This window comes from Orcinus orca, chromosome X (genome assembly GCF_937001465.1).
Source record: "Orcinus orca chromosome X, mOrcOrc1.1, whole genome shotgun sequence".
Lineage (NCBI taxonomy): Eukaryota > Metazoa > Chordata > Mammalia > Artiodactyla > Delphinidae > Orcinus > Orcinus orca.
In genome coordinates, this window is record NC_064580.1 from 37,288,805 (window position 1) to 37,316,666 (window position 27,862).

The 27,862-nt window shown below is 36.7% G+C and overlaps 1 protein-coding gene and 1 pseudogene across 8 annotated transcripts in view; one reads left to right on the forward strand and one right to left on the reverse strand.

The window, feature by feature from the left end:
* Positions 1–27,862, forward strand: part of USP9X (ubiquitin specific peptidase 9 X-linked) — a 122,894-nt gene that overhangs the window by 83,837 nt on the left and 11,195 nt on the right. For 7 of the 8 annotated variants that reach the window (XR_007474832.1, XM_033408540.2, XM_033408541.2 and 4 more), the window contains exons 24-37: positions 1,944–2,069; positions 3,032–3,157; positions 4,208–4,374; positions 9,525–9,633; positions 9,865–10,011; positions 10,811–10,957; positions 11,705–11,927; positions 14,414–14,634; positions 17,158–17,348; positions 20,892–21,065; positions 23,772–23,913; positions 25,157–25,910; positions 26,302–26,425; positions 27,283–27,508. Coding sequence is in view for 7 of the 8 variants with exons in the window: in XM_033408540.2 (XP_033264431.1) it covers positions 1,944–2,069; positions 3,032–3,157; positions 4,208–4,374; positions 9,525–9,633; positions 9,865–10,011; positions 10,811–10,957; positions 11,705–11,927; positions 14,414–14,634; positions 17,158–17,348; positions 20,892–21,065; positions 23,772–23,913; positions 25,157–25,910; positions 26,302–26,425; positions 27,283–27,508 (2,877 nt within the window). In the remaining variant the exon portion in view is untranslated. The remainder of the gene's footprint in view (positions 1–1,943; positions 2,070–3,031; positions 3,158–4,207; positions 4,375–9,524; positions 9,634–9,864; positions 10,012–10,810; positions 10,958–11,704; positions 11,928–14,413; positions 14,635–17,157; positions 17,349–20,891; positions 21,066–23,771; positions 23,914–25,156; positions 25,911–26,301; positions 26,426–27,282; positions 27,509–27,862) is intronic. The other variant, XM_033408543.2, reaches the window with a different exon arrangement.
* LOC105748609 (60S ribosomal protein L35a-like) lies at positions 12,969–14,100 on the reverse strand (annotated as a pseudogene).

A 27,862-nucleotide genomic window follows, 5' to 3' on the forward strand; every position in this document is an offset into this window, starting at 1 on the left:
ATGTCTGTCCTCTTAACCCCCATGCCGTTCAAGGATGAACTGTAGTTGATTTAGCCTGTTGCCAGCCTCTCTTCCCACCTTGACAGTCTTAACCTCCAATTCTGAACTTATTTTGACTCTTGTTTTTACCTTGATCCGTTTTACCAAAGGTTCTCAAGACATGCCAGAATTCAATGCCTATTTATGAGAAGTCAAACTACACATTTGACTTGTTTTATATGCATCATAAGTGATGGTTTACTAAGTTACCAATAGAAGATAAAAGCTTCAAGAATATAGATTTTCTATTTTAAGAATGAATGGCTTAGGCCTTGAGATTAGAATATTGATTAGATATGTGATACTATAATAATCACATATAATTGAGATAATAGCATTTATAATTGTTTTAGGTGTGATGATGATACTGTGGTTATGTTTAAAAGGAAGACCCCCGGGGCTTCCCTGGTGGCACAGTGGTTGACAGTCCACCTGCCGATGCGGGGGACACGGGTTCGTGCCCCGGTCCGGGAGGATCCCACGTGCCGCGGAGCGGCTGGGCCCATGAGCCATGGCTGCTGGGCCTGCGCGTCCAGAGCCTGTGCTCCGCAGCGGGAGAGGCCGCAGCGGTGGGAGGCCTGCATACCGGGGGGGAAAAAAAAAAAAAGGAAGAGCCCCCTCTTTTAAAAAAAAAATGTTGAAGTATTTACAGATGAAATTTTATTTAGGATTTGCTTCAAAATAATCCTGGGGTGGGGCCTGGATGGAAAGTGAGGGGAGTGGTTAGACAAAGTAATCTTGGTCCTTTGTTCATAATTGTTGAAGCAGGGCGGTGGGTACATGTGCGTTCATAATCCTTTTCTCTCCATTTTCATTAAAAAGGGTAATGAAAAAAAGTGGCCCAAGTCTTAAATTGTTTTGCATTAAAGGTACCACGCTTACTCGGATTTTTTAAAAGTGGTGTTCTTCTTAAGATAAAAACAGATTATTATCGTAATCCCTGACAGGAGCTTAATGAAGAACACAAAATATAAATGCTCCCCTCTTTCACTTTTCGCTTTTATTCAGAAAATGTGCCACTGTGTATACAGAGGTACATAATAGCCTCTAATCTCAAGGAGCTCACAGTCAATAGGGCGCTAAAGGCAAAAATTAGTAAAAACAGACTTGTCTTAAATACTGTTGTAGAAATACTTACAATATGGAGAAGAGTTAGGACTTGAAAGGCAGTCAGAATTGCCTGGCTAATAACAACTTAAAAGTAATCTTGGGCTTCCCTGGTGGCGCAGTGGTTGAGAGTCCGCCTGCCGATGCAGTGGACACGGGTTCGTGCCCCGGTCTGGGAGGATCCCACATGCCGCGGAGCGGCTGGGCCCGTGAACCATGGCTGCTGAGCCTGCGCGTCCGGAGCCTGTGCTCCGCAACGGGAGAGGCCACAACAGTGAGAGGCCCACGTACCGCAAAAAAAAAAAAAAAAAAAAGTAATCTTTTTTCTTTATGGGCTTAAAAATTTGGTCTGGTACCTTTTATACATTAGTATTTTTATTCTGTTATTGATATTCCTTAATTTTTCTTTTCTCAAAAGAGTTTGATGATCAGGGTGAATGGGGAGCAGGGTCTGCCCAGGAGCATGCATGTGAAGTACTTTACTGAGTTTCTAGATAGGACTGCAGTTTATCACTCACCTCTGCAAGTTGTGCTGAATGCAGATGTAGATACACAAGTTGGATTAATCTAGAATGGGGGTTTGCAGAGGGATATGTGGCACTCCACTACACAAGAAAAAGAGGAAGCCCACATTGTTGACAATGCAAAGAACTTTTTGTGTAAGTCACACGGGTTCTACAGTGTACTGAATATATACAGAAGGGAGGTCATCCTGAGGGAGTGATGATGAGTGAGGAGCAAATGATTGGATTTGATTATGTATGCAGTATTAAAGTAAAATATTTATCTTTTTTCAGGTCAACCAAGTTACTCATGATCAAGCAGTGGTGCTACAAAGTGCCCTTCAGAGCATTCCTAATCCGTCATCTGAATGCATGCTTAGAAATGTGTCAATTCGTCTTGCTCAGCAAATATCTGATGAGGTTAGTATTAAATTTGTAAGGCTGGAATTCTGGAAGGTTCGTTTCTTTCACTTTTGACCCTCTCTTTATGTAGAAATAACCCTTATCACATTTGAGGGCTTAATTTTCCTAGGCCCACTCACTTTAATCACTGACTCAGTCTAGATAAAGTTCCCTTAACATGAATTTTACCTAATGATAATATTAGTGCTTTCTGGTTTTAATCACCTTTATGTACAATGAACAGCATCCTTTTAAAGCATATAATTAAGTGAAATTTGACAAGTACATATTTGTGTCACACGTCCACCATAGTCGAGACACAGAATGTCTCCATCACTCTTTCCGTATGCCCCTTTGAAGTCTCTTCTTCTTCCCTGTCTACCCCTGGCCTCAGATAACCCCTGATCTTTTGTTACTATATAGTAGTTTTCATTTTCTAGAATTTTACACAAGTGGAATCATACAGTGTGTGTTCTTTTATGTCTGGCTTCTTTCACTCAGAATAATGACTTTGAGAATTCTCTGTGTGGTGTGGTCCATTAGTCCATTCCTTTTTATTGCTGAGTAATATCCCATTATGAATATTCCACATTGTGTTTATCCATATACTTGGAAAAGGACATTCTCTTTCTTAGCTGTGAATAAAGCTTCTGTGAACATTCTGTACAAGTGTTTGTGTGGACCTAAGTTTTTATTTCTCTTGGGTAAAAAACTAGGAGTGGAATGGTTTGATCACCTCTGTAGTCTTTTTAAGGTTCTTCTGAAAGTTAGTGTAGAGCCAGATAATAACTTGGAGAACATACTTTGTTGTATTGCTGTTAAACGAAATAATGGGACAAAGGCAACTTGGGAACCTAAAGACAGTGGTACTACTTCACAGCCATTCCTGTTTCCTTTACAGGGAGAAACATTTTTGCTTTTCTAGTGATTATTCCACTCTGATACTGTGTCAACTGTTTTGATTACTCATTATCTTGCAGGCTTCAAGATATATGCCTGATATTTGTGTAATTAGAGCTATACAAAAAATTATCTGGGCATCAGGATGTGGGGCATTACAGCTAGTATTTAGCCCAAATGAAGAAATCACTAAAATTTATGAGAAGGTAAGAATTATCACAGAAATATATTACCTTTAAGAAAATGTTTAATTGTGCATGAGGCTGAATTATTATGTCTGCCATCTTAATATAAAACTGTCTTTTTCTACTTCTCACTAAAGTCAAGTATAATTATTTCATACTGAATTTGTTTTCTCCTATTCTCTTTATTCTTCTTTCATCATCTTTCCTATGTATTTTGGTTTAGGTAACTGTCAATTGTGATATCATGGCATTTAAGTATTTTTGACTCTTAAAGCATTCAAGAGTGTCAGCCAATTAGGTATCATCCTTGATCTTCCATTAGATTAATCAAATTATTTACAGAAGAGAGACTGTGTTTGACTCTTTGATTTTCTGTTACGTATACCTGCCCCTGATAGCCACTGCTGCATATTTAGAAGGGGAAATTAAGTTATAGGAGCTTCCCTTTTATGGCCAACATAACCGTGATTTGCCTGGGATATATGTTGATGTCCTACACTGTTGGTTATTCACTCAGCTAATATTTGAACGCCTGTTCTTTTTCAGGCATGTACTATAAATATTACTTATTGATAACTTCAGTTTAGAATTTATTAGCTACCTACCCAAGTATATTTTAGGTCGTAAAACCTTCAGACCTTTCCTGAACGGTTGTCTGAGACAATTGCTTTTGAATAAAATGGCACTATAGGTAAGCTATAATGGGACTAGTCAGAAGTTGGGTACTCTGACTGCAGTGCCAGAGTGGTTCTTGAGGAAGGAATGATTGTTGGTGCAGAAGTACACAACTTAGAAGGTCTCTAAGAGCTTGGGGGACAAAGAAGCAGGTAATATGCTCAGTGTGCTCCTTCAGCCATCCTTGGGACGTAGCAAAAGAATAGAATTAGACTTTTATCATCTGTTTATACTCATTTCCATGCTATTTCAAAGGGGCCTCAAGAGTTGTAGGTAAAGAAGCTGAGGCCAAGTGGTTTAAGTGACTAGGTAAGTTTTAAGCACTAACTTGAAGTTTGTATGAGATTTTTCTTAAATATATCTCTAGGTAATTTGTCCTTGACTATAATTTTACAGACCAATGCAGGCAGTGAGCCAGATTTGGAAGATGAACAGGTTTGCTGTGAAGCATTGGAGGTGATGACGTTATGTTTTGCCTTGATTCCGACAGCCTTAGATACTCTTAGTAAAGAAAAGGCTTGGCAGACATTCATTATTGATTTACTGTTGCACTGTCACAGCAAGTAAGTGTCTTTTTTAATTGTAAGAAATTTGACCTTATTTTTTTAAGCAGAAATGAATGAATTTATGTTGGCAGAATTTATCCCAGGAATCAAATATTTATTGTCTCTATAGCACACTAATGTTTAGGAAATTTTTATTTAACTGTGTTTTGCCTAGACCTGAATTTGTTTGGTCTTACTGTCTACAAAATGTGAACATTAATTCTCGAAGTAAAATTAATTTTTCTGTAATTCCAGAATTTAGTTTCACCTAAGAGGTGTGTGTTTTAGCCCATTTAAAAAATCTGGCTTACAAGATTTAAATTAAATAGGACATTTAGCTTCCTTTCTTAGATACCTAGGGCCAAGTGTTTTTTTTTAGTGAAGTTGTTAAGTCAATGTGGAATTCACAAGGCATGGTTATGGTAAGAACTTTTGCATTTTACACTGAGAATAAAGACCAATTATAAAGTCCTAGTTTTTCATTTTTAGAGCATTTATTCAATGACATTAATTTTGTTTTGGGCTTCTTTTTGTGCAAGTCAATCAAATTTGTAGAAAATTTAGGTTTTCCATCCTCTTATATCAGTCTAAATCTTGACCTTCATAAGGTAACTTTTTAAACTTGAGCTCTAATCAGTATCACTGTTATATGTAATTAATCTATCTCGTGTACATTTTGCAAAAAGACACAGGAAATGTTCACTTTGTTTATTCTCTCACATTCCATTCAACAATGACAGAAATCACTGATGAAAAGTTAGTGTAAAGTCAGAATAAGCACTTTGCTGACATGAAGCCTAGTGGTAAAGTTTTTTTCTTTTTTGTTTGTTTGTTTGTTTGTTTTAAGTGTACGTGGTGTGATGGAGTAGTAGGTTCAACTCACTCCAGGGCGTGCTGTAAAGTAATTTAGTGGTCTCCAGTGGGAATCTCTATTATTTTAGAAGTTCCTTGGTAATTTCCTTGAAGACATCTAGTTCAGCCTATGTTCTTTGATGGGATCCCCCCCGCCCAAATAAGCTTGAGCTTGCTATCTCTTTGAGAAAACTTTATCATCGTCGGACAACTCTGTATGTTAAGAAAGATAAATAGGTTGAATAAGTCTGGAGGAGAGGAAAGATGATTAGCCATGAGTTTTGATGAAGTCAGACCTGGAGGTACAAATTTCTTAATCTATGCTGATTTTTTTAAATTTTAAACTAAATTAGGAACTTATGTCACTTTCTTTGCTACTAAATATCAAGGAACTTTGTTTAATAAGTTTTCTGCCCTCTACTTTTATGAAAATCCCCATTATAGGAAGTTAGAACCATTTGACTCCTCTTCTTCCTGAAACTTGTGCACGATGAAGTAAAAAGTACCGTACACAGCACTTCTTCTCATGCCTCTGTTATCTTGTCTTTGACAACAAGGGGGGTCTTCTAAGGTTAAGATCTTTTTTGAGCTTTAGGTATCTGACTTTCTTCCCTAGTACTGACTCTCACCCTGCCCTGCAGTTTTAGTTATATATGTATGTATTTATTTTTGGCTGCTTTGGTTCTTCGTTGCATGAGCAGGCTTCTCATCACGGTGGCTTCTCTTGTTGTGGAGCACGGGCTCTAGGCACGCGGGCTTCAGTAGTTGTGGCTCGTGGGCTCTAGAGCACAGGCTCAGTAGTTGGGGCGCACGGGCTTAGTTGCTCCGCGGCCTGTGGGATCTTCCCGGACCAGGGCTCGAACCCGTGTCCCCTGCATTGGTAGGCAGATTCTTAACCACTGCACCACCAGGGAAGTCCTGCCCTGCAGTTTTAAATCATCATATTATAAATATCAGAGTACCAGGCTTCGATACTTGCAGAGTATATCTTGCAAAATATGATCGTGTTGTTTTCCTGCTTAAAATCTTTCCATGTCTTCCCACTGTCTTTGAATTAAGTGTAAACATTTAAATTTGGTTTATAAGCACTCCACAATTTGGCTCTTGCTTCTACGCACTCGAAAATTTCAACTTCAGGGCCCCATTTTCCAGTAAGTTTTCTTTATCCCTAGAGGTCTCCCAGACCTCTGTTGCTATTAGAAGAGGTCTGCTTCCACATAACAACACTGATATTTTGTTGTAATTGCTCATAATTGGATTTGAATTCCTTTAAGTGGATTTGTTTTTTTTTTTAAGCCTCCTCCAGCACCTGTTGCTTTATACTCTGCCTGTTTAACTCCTTTATGTTACCTTGATGATCCATGGAGGCATTTGAGTTTGCCACTCCTGGCATAGTGCTTTCAAGGCACAGCTGAGTATTCTGGTAGAAGAAGAGAAAGGGATAATGCAGAAAAGGAGATTAGTAGGCGTCGGTTTACAGAAGGCCTTTGATGCTGAGATCCAAGTAGTGTTAGATTTTAATATTGTAGGCAGTCTCACTGATGAATAATTTATCAAGTACCCATTATGCACCAGGCAGTGTTCTAGCTACTGGGAATATAGCAGTGAAAAAAAACAGACAAAATGTCAGCCTTCTTGGAGTCTGTACTAAAGGGGATGGGGAGTGGGAAGAGAAGACATATGGGAAAATATGTAGTATGTTATATTAATAAATGCTATCAAGAGAAATAAATCAGGAATGGGGATGAGTGGGGAGGCAGGGTCATTGGAGTTCAGTTTTATGTAGGATAGTCAGAGAAGACTTCCCTGAAGTCTCTGGGGCTCTGAAAGAATGAGGTAGTGATCCATGCAGTTAATGGGGGAAGTGTGTTGGGTTTTTGGGTGGGGGTTTTTTGTTTTGTTTTTCATTTTAAATTGTATTTTTTATTTTGTTCAGCTTTATTGAGATATAATCAGCATATAACTGTGTAACTTTAAGGTGTACAAAGTGTTGATTTGATAGTCATATCTTGCAGTATGATTACCACCATAGCCTAAGGTTAGCTAACACCTCCATCATATTTCATTTTAAATTTTATTTCATTTTTTATATGAGAAATACATTTTGGTCATCTGAATGACCAAATATATATTTTTTTAATTTTTATTTTTTAATTGAGGTATATATAGCTGTTTTACAGTGTTTCAGGTGTACAGCACAGTGATTCAGTTATACATATTTTTTTTTCCAGATTCTTTTCAATCATAGATTATTATGAAATACTGTATTTCCTGTATTATATAGTAGGTCCTTGTTGTTCATCCATTTTATATGTAGTAGTCTGTTAATCCCAAATTCCAACTTTATCCGCCCGCGCCCCCCCCCCCCGCCCCGGGGGGAAGTGTGTTTTAAGCAGAAGAAACAACAGATGCAAATGTCCCAAGGCAGGAACATGCCTGACATGTAAAGAACAACATGGAGCCGAGTGTGGCTAGAACAGCAGAGGTGGGGGAGTTGTAGGAGGTGAGGCCAGAGAGGCAATAAGCAGCCTGTAAGGATTTTATAGATCATTGTAAAGACCTTAACTTTTACCCTAAGTGAGATGGGAATCCATTGGGTTTTTTTTTTTTTTTTTTTTTGGTTTTTTTGCTGCGGCATGCGGGATCTTAGTTCCTTGACCAGGGATCAAACCTGTGTCCCCTGCATTGGGAGCACGGAGTCTTAACTACTCGACCACCAGGGAAGTCCCCCATTGGAGGGTTTTGAGCAGAAGAATGATATGCTCTGAGTTAACATTTTAAGTTTATTCTGGTTGCTTTGCAGGAAAGGCACTTAGACTATTTCATTAATCCAAATAAAAGATGAGAGAGTCTGGAAGTATGGCAATAGTAGAAGTGGTGAGAAATGATCAGATTTTGAGTATGTTGTGAAGATACAGGCAACAGGATTTTTTAGTAGATGTGTTTCTTTTGAAGCATTACCGAAGTCTGCGTGTGTGAGGGGAGGGGTCATCAGGAACTGACAAGCATCAACTCTTTATAGACCCTCACTCTATTTGGGCCGCATACCTTACTTTTTAAAAAATAAACTAGGGCAGTATGAATGACATATACCTCTGAAAATCTGGTAAAAGTTATGGACCTTCTCCCCAACAAAACCAAGTACTCCTGATGTCAGTTTATTTGAATTCCACCAAACTTAACCCACAAAGCTTCTAAAGGTCCCTATGGTTTATAGGACCATGTACAGGTTTCAGAAACCTAAAACATATCCAGGAGGGAGGCTAGTACACAGAATGTATACTGTCAAGTTCTTACATTGAACTAAAAATTTGTTTCTAAGCTGTCTATCAGCTAGCACATTGCCAGAAACAGTTATTCACCGAATGTAGTTTGTACGATAGACAAATGCTTCGTTAGCAGATACTTTTTGAGCATCTTCCATATGTCAGATGTTGTTCTAGGTTCTTCAACAAAGCAAAGCCCTGCCCTGAAAGAGCTTACTTTCTAATGGAGACAGACCTCCATCTTGTAAACAAACAGTATTTATACATCTGGTAACTGGTTCTTAGCACCTGTTATATGCCAGACATCATTTTTCATTCTGGAGGCACAGTAATAAACTAGATGATGTCTTTGCCCTCTTGGAGCATTTATTCTGGTGAGATCTGTATAGTATACATATTTTTTAAGAGACCCATGATGCTCAGGTAAAATTCCCAGTACTGTGACCAGAGACAAGTTTTTCCCATGGGTAATCATAGAATATTGTATAATACGGTGGTTCTCAATCTTTAGCACATGATAGAATCACTTGAAGGCTTTATTAAAACGCAGGTTGCTGGGGCCTGAGAAATTGCATTTTTAACAAGTTCTCAGATGCTGCTGATCTGGGTAACATGCTTTGGGAATCACTAGTATAATATCAGCAACATCTGCAGCAACATCCTTATTGTGTAATTGTAACAGAATTTCTACAGAGTTGTTCGCTCCAGAGCACAATGGAATAATTCTATGGAATGCCCAAAAGATGCTTAAGGCTTACTGTACAACTCTTGTACCTAGAGGAACATTTCCAGCCTGTTCCAAGAAAGGGGTGTTAGAAGGTATCCCTTAAACTCTTCAGTGACAATTTGAGGTTTTAGTTCTTGACACACAGCCTAAGTTCATCTGTTAAACGTTGCTGCTTAAAGGGGTGTTACGTATTCTTGTATTTTTACTTTTAATTTACTTACCCCTTAACACCCCACCCCCACCCCGAGAGACAGCATTGGAATCTTTTTTTTTCTTTTTCTAAATGAAGATAATATATTAAATGTGAAACATTTTTATTTCAGAACTGTTCGCCAGGTGGCACAGGAGCAGTTCTTTTTAATGTGCACCAGATGTTGCATGGGACACAGGCCTTTACTCTTCTTCATTACTCTGCTCTTCACCGTTTTGGGGGTGAGACATTTTTTAATATACTTATCATTGTGATTCATTCTTGTACATGGAACAGTCAAGAATTCATGGTTTTAGCTTGTATTAAAGTTGGAGCAGTCTATATTTATTTTAAAAATATTAGTAATTTCCCATCCTATGTTAGTCTATTAACTCTAGTTAATTCTGGGTTTTTAAAAAGTGGATTCTGAACATGGACATGTAAATTCATATTATTCTACTTTATTGTTTCAGAGCACAGCCAGAGAGAGAGCTAAACATTCAGGCGACTACTTTATTCTTTTAAGGCACCTTCTTAATTATGCTTACAATAGTAATATTAATATACCCAATGCTGAAGTTCTTCTCAATAATGAAATTGATTGGCTTAAAAGAATTAGGGTAAGTTGCATTTAATACTGTGTTTATCGTCAATAAATAAGATATTTTATTAATAGTTTATAGTTTTGAGCATTTTGGTTAAATGAAAAACAACAAAGAGTAATAAAAGGACCAAAGAATATACTCTGTGTTGGTGGATATTACTAACTCATGATTCCCAGAATGAATGCGTTAAGTAGTTTTGTCAAATGCCTTGCTTTAAGACTTGAGACACTGATATTCAGCTTCTTCCATTTTCAAATGGGCCCGTTTTGCAAATTTTCATTTTAAAAAGTATTCTTGGATTGTTTTCATCAAAAAATGAGTCTGATAGACTAGCACTTAATTTAACTTTTGATCTTAACACCTGATACTTTTTACTTAGAGTTGTATGAGAATTTATTTCTGAAGAGATTGGTATCTTTTTTTTTTTTTTTTTGCGGTTCACGGGCCTCTCACTGTTGTGGCCTCTCCCGTTGTGGAGCACAGGCTCCGGACGCGCAGGCCCAGTGGCCATGGCTCACGGGCCTAGCCGCTCTGCGGCATGTGGGATCTTCCTGGACCGGGGCACGAACCCGTGTTCCCTGCATCGGCAGGCGGACTCTCAACCACTGCGCCACCAGGGAAGCCCAGATTGGTATCTTTTAGCCTTCAGATTAGCATTTCTTCTAGTTTGTAAAGCCTACTTCTAGAAAGTTCTGAAGAGAAAAAATCTCTTAGAATGGAAAGGTTTGAAGGAATTGCCTCTGTCTAGCTCAGTCTTGTTCTGACATCTCACCGCCCTTTTGTAAGTTAGGCATTTGATATTTTTCTTTGGCAGGATGATGTTAAAAGAACAGGTGAAACGGGTGTTGAAGAGACAATCTTGGAAGGCCACCTTGGAGTAACAAAAGAGTTACTGGCCTTTCAAACCCCTGAGAAAAAATATCATATTGGTTGTGAAAAAGGAGGTGCTAATCTCATTAAGGTAATTTCTGTCGGCTTGGTCCTAAGCTATGTATCATTAACATTCTACATGTTCATTAGCAAATCTGTCTGGTTAATTTATGGTATCATGTCTTGGGTGTGTTTTCTTGATCATTTCTCTTTTCTACTTTTAAAGAATATAGAGGTAACAGTAACTTTTAAAATATCGTTTCTAAATTTTGTACATGAATAAAATTTCAGTACTGTGTGAAGTAAGCAAGCACTATTTAATTTTTCTGTTTAGAAAATCTGAACTTTTTACTTCATCAGACTATTCAGAATGAGACAGACTTCTATTATGTAAGACTGTGCATATTTACCATGTTTCTTTGATGAGTTTTTTCACATAACGTGGTAACTCGAGAAAACAAAAAGTATCATTTTAGGACATTTCATTTTTATTCAAGATGAGCTTTGGTATACATGTGATTAAAAGAGTAAATTTACTTAATGTGAATTTTTGTTAAGTGCTACAGTCAACTCATTCTTGATGAGTTTTTAACCTGAGAAATTGGGTTTGTTTGTTAATTGTAGTAAATAGTGTTTTGAAGTGGGATCTTTTTATTAGAAAATCTAAGTTTTCTGAAATGTAATGAAATCTTGAATTCTGACAATTAATTTAACATTATTTCCTTCCAAGAGACATTTCTTTCTTTAAAAAAAAATACATACGCATATAAAACTTTACATGTATTTTTATATAAATATGTATCATTGCTAATACATAATCCGTTTTTCACCTTTGTAGGAATTAATTGATGATTTCATCTTCCCTGCATCCAATGTTTACCTACGGTATATGAGAAATGGAGAACTGCCAGCTGAACAGGCTATTCCAGTCTGTAGTTCACCAGCTACCATTAATGCAGGCTTTGAGTTACTTGTAGCATTAGCTGTTGGCTGTGTGAGGAACCTCAAACAGATAGTAGATTCTTTGACTGAAATGTATTACATTGGCACAGCAATAACTAGTAAGTATTTTAAAATACAAAGTTCTGATGACAGTTCTCTAATGTGTTCAAATTCTGTTTTCCTTTTTTTTTTTTTTTTGTGGTACCGGTACACGGGCCTCTCACTGTTGTGGCCCTCTCCCGTTGCGGAGCACAGGCTCCGGACGCACAGGCTCAGCGGCCATGGCTCACGGGCCCAGCCGCTCCACGGCATGTGGGATCTTCCCGGACCAGGGCACAAACCTGTGTCCCCTGCATCGGCAGGAGGACTCAACCACTGCGCCACCAGGGAAGCCCTGTTTTCCTTCTAGTAAACATCTTCAACTCATGTTTTCCTTTCAGCAACTAGTATAACGTTTAAGACCATTACAAGCAATGAGTCTTAATGTAGAAAAGTTTTCAGATGTTTGTTAAATGTCTTCCTGTAAGTGGTACAAGTATTGAGCAACAAAATAAATTTCATTTCAGTCAAATCTGGACTGAAATCCAAACTCCAGAATAATAAACAGTCAAAATAAATTTCAGAGTTCAAACTTAAAAATTCAAATTACATGCATTGGAAAACCTTTCAGGCCCTCACTTTAGAAGCTCTTTAATGTTATTTTCATATGAGTTCTAAGAAAATCTGGTTTTAAAGAGAAGAATGTGAGAAGATAATATTTTAGTGCCCTTGGTCCTCAGCTAATGCTCACATGAAGCCCATGAAACAGACTGTAGACTGTAGATCTTACTGATATAGAACCGAAGCTCAAAAGGGATGAGGGCAATATAAAATGACTGAGACAGCAGAAATAAGAAAGCAGACCACAGTGGAGGCTCTTCTGTTTTAGGAGAAAACCATTTATCTACAAAGCTTAAGAATATAATTGATTATGGTAAGTTTTTAAGAACATGTCAAATTGTTTTTTGATATATTTTAGAATATAAGGACTTTTTAACATTTTAGGAGATTCTGATTAAAGTTCTTAAAACGTTAGACAGTTATTCTATCAAGTTTGTATATAGTAGGGTGGGGGGTTTTGTTTGTTTTTAAACAAATCCACAGTTTTATTTATTTAATTTTCATAAGTTTAAACCCTCAAGGGGGTACAGCAGCACACAGATTCTGTGGCCAGTGGCCTTAGCAAGAAGGTTGCTTTGGAATTTGACAGGAACCCAAGCCACTGTTTCCATGAGCACAAGTTACCTTTCCCCAGATTCTTCTGGTTTTGTTCAGTTTGCCACCAGGAGTCACTGTTGTTCTTTGCTTTGTACACATGAGCATATCTCTTGCCCAAGTAGAATTCAGTTTCATCTTGGGCATAAACACCTTCAGTTTTAAGAAGAGGAACCCTCTGGTTTCACAGGACCCTGCTTATAGCCAGCAAAAATAGAGCCTTGGACCACAGCCTTCCAGACCTATTTGCTGTTTTAGAAGTCCTGTTCCCAGTGCTCCTCCACAGGCTCCAAGACGGCAGAAAGAGAAAGGCCGCTTGTTTTTAAGTAGTACATTTGTGTGGTAACAATTTCAACTACCAGAGAAGGATGTATTCTAAAACATTTTTCCTGCCCATTCCATTCCCCTGGTCCCCTTCAATAGCTGTAACCGTTATCTTCAGTTCATGTCTATCCTCCCAGAATCTCTCAGTATGCAAAATCCACATACAAAATCTTTTTTTGTTTGTTTAGTTTTTTAACCACAGATTGGTGTGGAGTGCACAGTGTTCTTCACTTTGTTTTCCCCTTAATATATCTGTGATCATTTCCTATCAACACATAAATATTTATCTAAATCCGTTTATTAGCTATATACCTTTCTACCTTTCAGTTCAATATACTATATAATTTATTTAATTGGTCTTATACGTGATGATGTTTACATTGTTTCCAGGTTTATACTAGGTAGAGGGATATAGGCAGTGATTTACAGTTCTCACAGAACTCAAATCCACTATCTCGTTTGCTCCTCAAAATAACATGGTGATTATAGGCAAAGCACGTCTTACTACATTTATTAAGAAGGAAACAGAGGCTTGCCTGAAGATGAAAGAGTTGGTAAGCATCAGAACCTGGATGTGAACCCAGGTGATATCTTAGGATTATTTAAAACTTAGTAAGCTATCATATGTTGATATATTTGTATAACATTTCATGCCAGAAGGAGTTTGAAGGCACTTGAAAAAAACATATAAAAGTAGAAGAAGTTACAGTTCATAATGACTAAATTATAATAAAGTTAAAAGTAAAGTTAACATGTAGAAATTAGCCTTGTATCATCTTGTGAGGCTGCCATAGAAGCAACATTAGATAAAGCATGGGTTCATAGATGCTGGGGTAAGAATCTATATAGTGGTATGTGTTGCTGTGTATCTTCAATTTGTTGAGGGTGAAATGCATACCTAGAGCACTATTTCAGGTGGCTATAGGAGTAGTGGAATTGTTGGTAATGTTAATTTATCAGCTTAATAAAGTCTAAAGTGGGCAAAATGTTTTTATTTGTGCTGCAAGAATCTTTTGTCTTCTCTCAGCTTGTGAAGCACTTACTGAGTGGGAATATCTGCCACCTGTTGGACCCCGCCCACCAAAAGGATTTGTGGGGCTGAAAAACGCTGGGGCTACTTGTTATATGAATTCTGTGATTCAGCAACTCTACATGATTCCGTCCATTAGGAATGGTATTCTCGCAATTGAAGGCACAGGTAGCGATGTAGATGATGATATGTCTGGGGATGAGAAGCAGGACAACGAGGTAAATTTTATTTAGCATTTTTGTTTTCTGTGTTTGAAGTTCTGATACGAGATACTGTTGTTCTCTCTTAGAAAGCGTTAGACTTTTCACTGGACCTGTTGGCAAATATTTGAAAATAAAGCTAGAATCTCCTGGCACAGACTGCTACCTCGACATAGTGCTCACTACCTAACAGACTTGCAACTACAGTTAATGTTTATGATAGTTTATACGTTTTAACACAACAGTTAATGTACTCACTTTTGGGGGTTTGGTATAATTTAGAGTTTGTATAATGATAAGAATCTTCATTTTTAGTAATCTAAATTATATTTTTACTTTTCTATTTGATATTTTAATTATGTATCTCCATTTATTTATGCCAAGATATGTGCTATGCCAGTTTCATTGTCTGTGTTTACTTTTAGATTACTTTTGCATTTCTCCCAGATCATAACTATTTTTGCTTAGGAAACAAACTTCTACTTGTGACAAAATTTAGGCTCCTACCAAGTATCCAATGCAGAATAAAGCTGTGAAAAAATTAGGTTGTAGTGGTGGATCAGAGTTGACATAACTATGGCATCGTTCTTTAAAGAAGAGACTATGGCCAGACTTAAGCTGTGGTCATGTTTGTGTCCACGCTGTATTTCTTGGTTTTTATTTGACCTTTTCCTACTCATGGTGTTGTGTTGGTGAGAGCTGAAGAGAGAAGCCAGAGCATGCTCTGATTGTAGTAAATATCTTAAATGGTTCTTTTCTCATTCCCTCTCTTCAGTCACCGAACTATTTGCTCTGAGGTAGTTTATCACTTACAGGGAGGGCTTCTGAAACATACACTAGACCCCAACTCTTCCCTAGGTCTGCTGAACTGCATCATCCAGGGTTTGGGGTCTGAGCATTTTTACTTTTTTAAGAAGTTTCATAGGCATTGCTCACACCATATACCTGGTTAAGAACCACTGCTCTGGGTGAAAATTGGAGTTCAGATTCTAGTTCTGTGATTCATCACATCTCTAGGTTGTTGAGTTAAGCACAGTAGAGATAGCTAATTGTACCAGCAGACAAAGTATGATACAGTTCAAATAAGGTATCTCAACTTTGCTCTCATGGTACCCTCTGCTCTGTGTTGTCTCAGCACCCCATTGCACTGTTTTTTGCCTGTGTGCTTTTTTCCTTCCCTAGACTAAGTTTCTCGTGGGCAGGGACTGGACATTGTCTATTTCTACATCCGCGTCCCACACAGAGTTCTGCAGCCACCATTCTCTTTCCATCTCTATAAATTTGACTATTCTAGGTACCTCATATAAGTGGAATCATACCGTATTTGTTTTTTTGTGACTGGCTTGTTTGATTTAACGTAACGACCATTTCATAGCATGTGTCAGAATTTCCTTTCTTTTAAAGGCTGAATAACATTCCTTTGAATGTATATACCACATTTTGTTTATCCATTTATTCATCAGTGGACATTTGGGTTGCTTCCACCTTTTTGTGGGCGGTGGTGCACACGGCGTGGCCTGCGGGATCTTAGTTCCCGACCAGAGATCGAACCCGCTTCCCTTGCATTGGGAGCATGGAGTCTTAACCACTGGACCGCCAGGGAAGTCCCTGATTCCACCTTTTGGTGGAATTCAAAATTGTGAATAATGCTGCTCTGAACATGGGTGTATAAATATCTCTTCAGGACCTTTCTTGCAGTTCTTTTGGGTGTTTTACCCAGAAGTGGAATTGCTGGATCATTTTATAGTTTTATTTTTAATTTTTTTTAGGAACTGTTCTCTACAGTGGCTGCACCATTTTACATTTCCCACCAACAGTGTGCAAGGGTTCCAATTTCTTTGCACAGAACTTTTTCATTTTCACGAGGTCCAGTATGTCTCTGTTCTTTCGTTGCCTGTGCATTTGGTGTCATATCCGATAAATCATTGTCAAATCCAGTGTCGTGAAGTTTTTGCTCTATGTTTTAGGAGTTTCATAGTTTTAGCTCTTACATTCAAATCTTTGATCTGTATTGAGTAAATTTTTGTGTATAGTGTTAGGGAAAAGTCCAACCTTATTCCTTTGCATATGGATATCTAGTTTTTCCAACTAATCTTAATATGTATATTGTATTGAATGTTTACAAGTCTGAGCACTCTATATACATTGTCTCATATAATTCTCACAACAGCTACATGAAGAATGTGTTAACCCATTTACACATGAGGCACTTAATTGCTCAAAGTTACTTAGCTTATAAGTAGCAAAGCCTGCATTTGTATCCAGTTCAGTCTAAGTTAATCACTCTACTGTATTTTGCTATATTACCTACCTCTACGATACTTAGTGAGGGTTATTCCTTTATGACAACTCTTATGTGAAAGGGGTGGGGATATAAACACTGATACTGTAAACTAAAATTTATAAATTGAAAGTTAAGTGCTTTGGAAATAAATAGAAGTACAGGTGATTTGTTCACTAATCGTATAGCATTTGTCTCAACATATTTTTACTATACTTTGAAGTTAGGTTAGCTCATTAATGATAACTTTTGGTTTCTAGAGCAATGTTGATCCCAGAGATGATGTATTTGGATACCCTCAACAGTTTGAAGAGAAACCAGCATTAAGTAAAACAGAAGATAGGAAAGAGTACAATATTGGTGTTCTAAGACACCTTCAAGTCATCTTTGGTCATTTAGCTGCTTCTCGACTACAGTACTATGTGCCCAGAGGATTTTGGAAACAGTTCAGGTAAACTATGGATGAATAGTAATTGGGATACTGCTTAAACCTTTATGACTATCTCATGACACTAACATTAAACTTATAAAACCTATACTGGAAGGCACTTTTATGTTTAGTATTTAAGCAGTAGTAATAATCAAACTTTACTTCATAGTTAGGTTTGTTTTCTCATTGTCCCCAAAGGAGGTAGAAAGTGTCATAGTAAGAGGCAGCATTCTTTAGTCTCTTCAGATGTTAATAATTTTTTATTTTGAAAGCTTCTAATATTTACATAAGTAGGGAGAAGAGTATAAACTCTTATGTATTCATCACTCAACTTCAACAGTTGTCAACTCATGGCCAATCTTATTTAATCTACACTGCCATCTACTTTTTAGATTGTTTTGAAGCAAATACATAATTTCATCCATAAATGTGTCAGTGTGTATCTCTAACGTCTTTTTTATAACATGACCATGATACTATTACCATGTCTTATAAAAATTCCTTAATATCCTTGTCAATGTCTGATTTTACCCAATTACCTCATAACTTTTTTACTATAAATTTTTTGAAATCATGATCCAAGTGAAGTCCGTATGCTGCAGATGTTGACATGACTCTTTAGTCTCTTCTAATCTTTTTTCACCCTTGTAGTTATTTGTTGGGGAGAATAAAAAAGGTAGTTAGCTCTGTAAATTTTCCCATCTGGATTTTATTGATGGGATCCTTGTGGTGGTTTCTGTTTTCCTCAGTCCCCTGTATGTCATATAAATAGGTAGTGAGATCTAGAGGCTTGATCAAATTCAGGTGTGATTTTTCTTTTTTTTTGGAGCAGATAGACAAGGCTTGCTTCATAGGTGATAACGATGACCTCAGTGAGAAGTACATAATGTCTGTCTGTCTCTGTCTTATAACAGCCATTGATCATCATTGCCTAAATGCAGCATTTCATGAGGATTACAAAATGGCAACATTCTAATTTTATCATTCTTCCATTTTTTAGCTAGAGGAGATCTATAAAGGAAAACTTACCCATAGCAACTCTTTGGCTATTCTAATGTACAATTTTATAGGAAAGGTGCGATAAATACATTGGGTTTTGTTGTTGTTAATTTTTTAAAAATCTTCGATTATGTCTTGATCTTATTTCTCTGGCTTCATTTATTTCATTTGTTTTTTTTTATCATCACCTATCATGTCGTGCACTGTGCTAAAATACTGTAGCACAACCACATATCTGTACTGTGTATGAGAATGCTATAATCCTTCATAGCATTGGGTTTTTTAAATACTACTACTTTTTTTTTTTTTTTCCTGTTTTTTGGCCACACTGCACGCTTGTGGGATCTTAGTTCCCCAACCAGGGATTGAACCTGAGCCCTTTGCAGTGAAAGCACAGAGTCCTAACCACTGGACCACCAGGAGATTCCCTTAAATAATACTCCTTAGAATCCCTTCAAGGTATCTCCCAGACAGCTGAGAGCAGGGGAAGCAAAGGGTCACCTGACACTGCCGCTCTTGTCCACCTTCCCTGCTTCAATCAGAGCAGCTCCCCTTTTGCCTACAAGGATACTACTTAGATTTCTTTTGAAACCACTGCTTTATAATACAATGACTCACCGTATAAATTCCTCTAACTAGGCCCCCTACTTAATCCATACTTATTGGCTTGCATGCACCACCCTCCTTCCCAGCTCTGCTTTTGCTCTTTTGGTCCCATCACCTCTCAGCACCTCTCATCTTCCTTTCTGACTATTCCCGTTCTCATTCTTTCTCTAGCTTGTCTCGTCTCTGCCATAAGGCTTTTAGCATTTCTGTTCTTCCTCTTCCAGATTACTCTCAAGCTTTTTGAGCTTTTGTCTTAAAATTTGTCATTCAGTTATAGTTATTATCTTATAATGCCCTTGCATTTTTGACTTCTCAATTAATTACTCCCTATGCTAGTGGAGCTCGCAGTTTGTCTAGACTAGCACTTTTGGATTATCCACACTTTAGACACATAATATACTCTATACATAGTATACTCTAGATATATATGTGGGTTAGTTAACCACATTTCCCACCCCCGATTTTTTATATTGAAGAATTTCAAACCAACAGAAAAGGTAAAGTAGTATAATAATCACCTTTATGATATATACTCTTTACCCAGATTTACCAATTGTTAACATTTTGCCATATTTGCTTATATGTATACTTGGGTTTTGGTTTTTGTTTGTTTTTTCTAAACGAGTTGATAGTTGCAAATATGACACTTTAACTCCCCTGCATGCTTCAAAATGTATCCTCTAAGAATAAGGACATTTTCCTATGTAATGTTTAATACAGTTATCACATGCATGAAATTTAATATTTAGTAATGCCTGATATTCAGCAATATGTATTTCCATTTCCCCAAAATATTCTTACTTTTTTTTTTTTTTTTCCAATTCCAGACTGGTATCCTAGAAGGAATCACAAGAATTTGGTTGTTACCTCTTTAGTCTTCTCTAAAATAATCTCCCTAACTTGTCATGACCTTTATGGTACTTCCTTGATTTGTATGATTATTTCCCCATGATTAGATTCAGGTTAAACTTTTTGGCAAGAAAACTACATAGGTGATGTTATTATATGCTTCTCATTGCATTCAGAGGCACATGGTATCAGTTTATCTGATTATTGGTGATGTTAGCTTTGATCCCTTGGTGTCTTAACAAATCTCTCCATTGTAAAATAGCTTTTAACAAGTGATATATTTGATTTCTAACTCGCTATATGCAAATTTAACAGCTGAAATATAATTAGGGTGAGATTATTTGCTACATAGTAAAAGTGTTACAAAGGAATTTATTAAAAGACAGTTCCTCTTGCATACTTAAAATAAATTTGTCGTCTCTGTTGCTTGAATGAATTCACTTATATTCTCAATGTATATTACGCTATAAATACAAAATTAGATGTCATAGTTTCCAGCAGTGCCTAGGTTTTATTAGTATCACTTCTCATTTTATCATTCACATAATTGATATTTTCTTTTCTCAGGATTGATTTACCTAATTTAAATCCTCAGATTATTCAAAAGAGATGAACTGTAAAACAAGTCAAACCTTTCTGTTTTCGATCGGAAAAGTCAATTTAATTAAGAGTAAATATTATCTTTGCACTGTATCTGTAACCCAAAATTTAAGCAAAATGAAAGAAATGAAGTAGTAATTATCTGCGTAAGAGTGAGATCAGCCACCCAATTTTAACAGCGTCTTCAGTTGGATTCAAAATGCATGCTTATACTATATTACCTACAGAAACCATCCTTCCTGGAGCTATACTGTGCATCCAGCCACACCAGTAGTTTCATGGTATTTCTTCCCCACTGAAGTACCACTTTTACTATGAATCTCACTTTCTTCCCCACAGCAATCGATACATAAATGGCATTTGTTTTTTTCTACTTCCTGTAGTTGAGGAATAAAATCTCAGTTTTTGTGGTGTCATTTGTGGTTGTATTGCTTTTTTCCTGAAAAATATATTGTATATATTGTTTTGGGAGTGTCGCACATTACATATTTTACTCCATTCATTTCTTAGGCTTTGGGGTGAGCCTGTTAATCTTCGTGAACAACATGATGCTTTAGAATTTTTTAATTCATTGGTGGATAGTTTAGATGAAGCTTTGAAAGCCTTAGGACACCCAGCTATGCTAAGTAAAGTTTTAGGAGGTTCCTTTGCTGATCAGAAGATTTGCCAAGGCTGCCCACATAGGTAAGTGCTAATTTCATACTTAAAGTGTATGTTGTACTGTTTATTTTTACTATTAGTTATGTACAAAAGTGAAGTACGCTACCGATTACTAAATACCTGAGGCTGGATGAATTACATATTGCGCATACCTTACTACTGTGGGGGGGTTTTGTTTGTTTTCTCATTTTATTACAGTGAAGTTTAAGAGTACAGAAAAGTCTCATGAACTTTATGGGTCTGTTTGTTTTTGTCAAATAATATTTGGTTCCTTTAACTACACCTAAGCTCTTACTATTTCATACTCTTACATGTTCTTATGTATGATCATGCCTAAGAAAATAAAATGGCATTTTGCATAGCTACAGGTATTACTTATGAATTTGCCCTTTATCTTAGAATTAAAATAGTTACAATATTGTAAATATGTTAAGTTTAGAAGATAACAGGCATGGAGCACTATTTCCTATACAAATGAAATGCTGACTTTTTGAAAATAGCATTGATTACTGTCATTGTCTTTAAGGTATGTTTCCCACACAAAATCTTTATAGCAAAATTGACTAAACAAATTGGGTTTCGGTTTTTTTTGGTTTTTGGTTTTCTTAAAGGGGAAGTTGATTAAAGGCTCTTATTGAAAATAGTTAAATAACTATTAAAGTTCATTACTGATAGATACACGTTTATGCCTATTGTATGGAAGTTTTACTTTGGAACTTCTCTTGTATGTTGTCAATTAATGTTGGTTTGAAATCCCTTCTCACCAGACAATCACAGTAGGATAGTATCTTCTGCAAGTCTAAACAGCATTATATACAGTCATAGGTTGTGTGTGTATGTGCTTTATTTTTGAACACAGGGAAAATGATTGAGGGAGTGCTAATACTATATGTAAATGCTAAACTACTCTTTCTGGATAAGGCCATAAAATTGTTTGCATAGACTGGGCAACTTTTTTTTTTTTAATGTCTTTATTGGAGTATAAGTGCTTTACAATGGTGTGTTAGTTTCTGCTGTATAACAAAGTAAATCAGCTATACGTATACATATATCCCCATATCCCCTCGCTCTTGCGTCTCCCTCCCACCTTCCCTATCCCACCCCCCTAGGTGGTCACAAAGCACGGAGCTGATCTCCCTGTGCTATGCGGCTGCTTCCCACTAGCTATCTGTTTTACATTTGGTAGTGTATATATGTCCATGCCACTCTCACTTCGTCCCAGCTTACCCTTCCGCCTCCCCGTGTCCTCAAGTCCATTCTCTAGTAGGTCTGTGTCTTTATTCCTGTCTTGAGACTGGGCAACTTTTGATCCTTTTGAAAGACCTTGTGCATTAGGTGGACAATAAAATTGTTATTTTCACCTCCTGTTTTTAATTACTGATAAAAATTAAATTTTCTGGTCATCTGTTCTGGTCAGTTTTTCTTGGTTTGTTTTAGACAGTTTTCAAAATTATTTGGAAATTATTGATTTCCTTTGCCAAGTGAAAATGTCCAGAGAGCATGATCTTAAGTAAAATCCCTAAAGTTCAAATACCTATTCCACAACTAAATTAGTCTTGTTATATGCTGGAAGGTTACATAAAGGGTCCTGAGACAATCTGTTTTAGGGTATTTACTTATCAAGAGCAGGGGTTAACAAACTATGGACCATAGGTCAAATCCAGCCCTGCATCTGTTTTTGTAAAGTTTTATTGGAACATACCCACTCCTTTACTTACTGTCTGACCGCTTTCACTATAACAGCAGAGTTGAGTAGTTGCCATAGGGACCTCATGGCCCCAAAAAGCCTGTAATATTTACTATCTGGCCTTTTACAGAAAAACTTTGCTGACTTCTCAGCTTCAAATGTCCTAGTTTTTAACTGGAATCATAAAATCTAATTTCTCTTTTCTCTTCTATGGGCTGTTCCCCAGTTATAGTAACAGTTTGCTTAATACTTCATATTCCATTCATGTCACTTATAAATGCCTTTATTTGTGTACCTTTTTCCCCTAACTAAATTGAAAAGCCCTAAATATGAGGAACTGTCTTAAACATTGACTATCCCACAGGGCTTTAAACATGGTAGGCACTCAGTGTATTTGTTGAGTGAGTGAATTTAATGGTTGAGAATGAATTCCTCACATCCCATGTTCTAAATGCATGAATATGTCTCACCAGAAATCTGAAAATTCCTTTGGTAGAAAATTGCCACAAGGTGGGATTGTGGCTCCTATTCAGATTGCTTATCTCGTATTCATTTGTGTGTTTAAACTTGTGCTTTAGTAAGGTTTCCATTACAGAAGAGGAGAAACATTTAAAAATTCAGCTCATTAATAGATCTAAACAGATGATGGTGGAAGCAGCATGGTAGACTATAAAGAGATTGAGCTGTGAAACCAGACAGACCTAGCTTGAAAACACCATTTCACCTAGTAATCTTGACCAAATTCACATTCTGAATCCCACTTCCCTCATTTCTGACGTGGAGATGGTGATAGAGAAATATTTGTCATGAAGACAAAGCACCTGTTGTATGTAGTGTGTAAACAACCTAATGTATGCCCAGCAGAGGATAAGTGACCCATAAATGGTAACTCATTTATTTATTGGTAACATTTTATGACTTAATGGGTTTTGTGTTATGTTATAAAAATTGCAAAAGTAGTTTTCATTGAGTCCATAACTAAATAAGATGTTTAGAAAACTAAGGAATAAATTCTCTGATCATTTCTTAAATAATATCTTTAGATACGAGTGTGAAGAATCTTTTACGACTTTGAATGTAGACATTAGAAATCACCAAAATCTTCTTGATTCTTTGGAACAATATGTCAAAGGAGATTTATTAGAAGGTGCAAATGCTTATCATTGTGAAAAATGCAATAAAAAGGTATGAATTGCCCAGTTCTGTTTAAAATAATTATGATTACATTTAATGGGTTTGGAAGAATGGTTGTTTTTGTTTGTTCTCAAAATTCACCCTCTTTATTCCCTACCCTGCTTTGTTATAGTGGTAACAGAGAGGTAGTTAAGATAACTGACTTAAAGGTCTGTCAGGTAAAGATGATTGAGAGAAAGGTCTGTCAGGTAAAGGCAATTGAGAGAAAATAGTGCCAGAAGGGCTAGGGAAAACAGGTAAAGATAAGAGTGAATCACTTTAGAGGTCATAGTAGCTTAATATCAGTCTCTTGTCTGAGTTACACAGGCACTTTTCATCCATATTCAACCAACCTGCCCTTGAACTCCTCGAAGCTACAGAGCTCATAGAGGAAAACACTTCTCTCATGTCCAGAGTTGCTACCCAAGACCAAGAAGTTTGCTGAAGCCAAACCGTTAATTACTTTAGCCACAAAAGATTTCTTCTACCACCTGTGTTTTTTAAACCACTTGGATCAGATTTTTAGACTTACTTGATTGGTTTTTGCCTGTGGGCATTTAACAGTTCTTTAGGAGAGACAATTTACGCATACATATGGTAAATAATGTGTATCTTTCTGGGCTCCCAAGCCCTCTCACCTGTAAGTCACCTGTATTGTTTTGACGTTACATACCACTTAGAGAGGTATTAAAATCTAGAGGTTGAGATCATGAGCTGTAAAGCCATACTCCCTGCCGCTCACAGCTCTAAGACTTGAGGCAAGTTATCTCTTACTACTCCTAATTCTCATCCTTAAGTTTCAGGGTTGGGAGCGTTGGGAGGATTAAACATGTTACTACTTGGACAGCACTTAGCATCATATAACTTGGTACCTAATTGCCCAATAAATATTAGCTGCTACTATTATATTTCTGTAGTTTGCTCACAGCAAACTTCATTAAAATAACAGTAAATATCAAACAAGTAATAATGGTTAGATAGCACTTCCAATATAGAAATCAGACAGCGAATAATGTCTATATCACTAATTTTTGCAAGTTGTAGCAAAAGGCATCAGCTACTTCGTATTAGTTTTAGTGAACATTTTAAAAATATCAACTGACAGAAATGCTCTGATTATGTTCATTATCATGTATTTGTTTATACTTAAAATTTCAGATTAATCCTGAGAATTTAATAGTAGAGTTTTAAATTTTGTGGGTTTTTTGCAGTGGATTATAAGAGAACATCTAGTAATTTGCTCTGTTCATTTTAGGTTGATACTGTAAAGCGCTTGCTTATTAAAAAATTACCTCCTGTTCTCGCTATCCAACTAAAACGATTCGACTATGACTGGGAAAGAGAATGTGCAATCAAGTTTAATGATTATTTTGAATTTCCTCGCGAACTGGACATGGAACCTTACACAGTTGCCGGTGTTGCAAAGCTGGAAGGAGATAACGTAAACCCAGAGAGTCAGTTGATACAACAGAATGAGCAGTCTGACAGTGAGCCAGCAGGAAGCACGAAATACAGACTTGTGGGGGTGCTTGTACACAGTGGTCAGGCGAGCGGGGGACATTACTACTCTTACATCATTCAAAGGAACGGAGGAGATGGCGAGAGAAATCGCTGGTATAAATTTGATGATGGAGATGTAACTGAATGTAAAATGGATGACGATGAAGAAATGAAAAACCAGTGTTTTGGTGGAGAGTACATGGGAGAAGTATTTGATCACATGATGAAGCGCATGTCATACAGGCGCCAGAAAAGGTGGTGGAATGCTTATATACTTTTTTATGAACGATTGGACACAATAGACCAAGGTGATGAGTTGATAAGGTATATATCAGAGCTTGCTATCACCACAAGACCGCATCAGATTATTATGCCATCAGCCATTGAGAGAAGTGTGCGGAAACAGAATGTGCAGTTCATGCATAACCGAATGCAGTACAGTATGGAATATTTTCAGTTTATGAAAAAACTGCTTACATGTAATGGTGTTTACTTAAATCCTCCTCCAGGTAAGTATCAAGAATTTAGCTTCTTAGTAAGAAAGCATACCTCTTCTTTTACTTGCAGGGTTTCTTAGCAGGCATCAACATGTTTGTTTTCTTTCTTTTTGGTTGCTCTAAAGTCATGTTTCAGATGACTGTTACCTTTGAGTGGTATATATTGTCTTGCCATTTAGAGACAGAGGAGCTTTTGTTTGCTACAACAGTTTGGTTTTTTTACTCAAGCATTAGTTGAAGGGTGCTTTACTGAACTACTAAGAATTATTTCATAAGTAGCCCAGGGGTTTTAACATAGTACTTGGAAAATTGTTGATAATGCAGATTTGTTTTTTGAAAATGAAAATGGGGTTTGAGCACAGAAATTTGTTTGACTATTTTTTAATCTACATTTTATTTTTAGGGCAAGATCACCTGTTGCCTGAAGCAGAAGAAATCACTATGATTAGTATTCAGCTTGCTGCTAGGTTCCTCTTTACCACAGGATTTCACACCAAGAAAGTAGTCCGTGGCTCTGCCAGTGATTGGTATCATTGCTTTGAATTTTCATTCCTATTATTACTGGCATTTAGTTTGGTTCTTTAATATACTGCTTTATTTTTTCCAAGCCATGATACTTTCATTTCAGATTTGGAATGCAGAATTTAAAAAATCTTGGTAGCGATAGTGAGAGAAATCATATTTAAATAATTACTGCGTGGTGGGATGAATTGGGAGATTGGGATTGACATATATACATTAATATGTATAAAATAGATAACTAATAAGAACCTGTATAAAAAATAAATTTTAAAAAATACTGAGATTAAATACCACCTTTTATTATTCAGAAGTTGGCTTCTGCTTCTGTTACCTTGTGTCATATTTTTGACATCTCTGTACAAAACATTACAGGGTGATACTTAAAAGTCTAAGCTATCTAATCACAAAAATATTAACATTTTAGCTTCCCTAGATTAAATTCAGCCATAGATTAAAAAGGTAGAAACTTAAAATGAGTTTAAGTTTCTAATTGTATAAATTTAGAGGCCATTATAATACCTTGATTTAACAATATTTACTTACTATTCTAGTAGTAAGATGTTAAGGGAATGGGGATTATTGTTTTGTCATTGAACCTAGGAAGAGTTTGGTCATGGATTTGTAGAGGACTGTATAAGTTTTCGTCTATTTATTTTGTCACTCTGTGAGAATAGACCAAGTCATAGTATTTATCTTTTTAATATTAGTACTAGAAGCTACCATTGCTGGTTCTCTCCCTCCAGTAGTAAAAGAAGTTCTTTGATTTTTTTTTTTTGGTTTGGTTCCTAGAGACCCATCCCTATACTATAGGAAACATGTTACTGAATCGATATTCATAGATTTTTGTTTGGTTTTGTCTTAGGTATGATGCATTATGTATTCTCCTTCGTCACAGCAAGAATGTACGTTTTTGGTTTGCTCACAATGTCCTTTTTAATGTTTCAAATCGCTTCTCTGAATACCTTCTGGAGTGCCCTAGTGCAGAAGTGAGAGGTGCATTTGCAAAACTTATAGTTTTTATTGCACATTTTTCCTTGCAAGATGGGCCATGTCCTTCACCTTTTGCATCTCCAGGACCTTCTAGTCAGGTAATTGCCCAGTTAACAGAAATAAGTTCTGTTTCCTGGAAGTTGAAGTCACAAATATATGTGCATCTGTTTGATATATTTACCTAACAAACGTGCATGAGCACGTAATAACCAGATAGTCCGATAACTCAATGTTTATATGAGTTCCATTAAAAGTACTTCCCAGCAGTGAATAGTGACTATTGGCTCTTTAAAACATAGCGGAATTTTCTGTTAATTCAGTTACATTCAGTGGCTTAGTTATACACTTAACTGTTACATAAATTGTATATAAATTTAAATGGACTTCCATTTGTTAAAGCTTAGAACAGTATGAAGCCTCTATAATGAAATCTACATTGGATCTTCATCCCC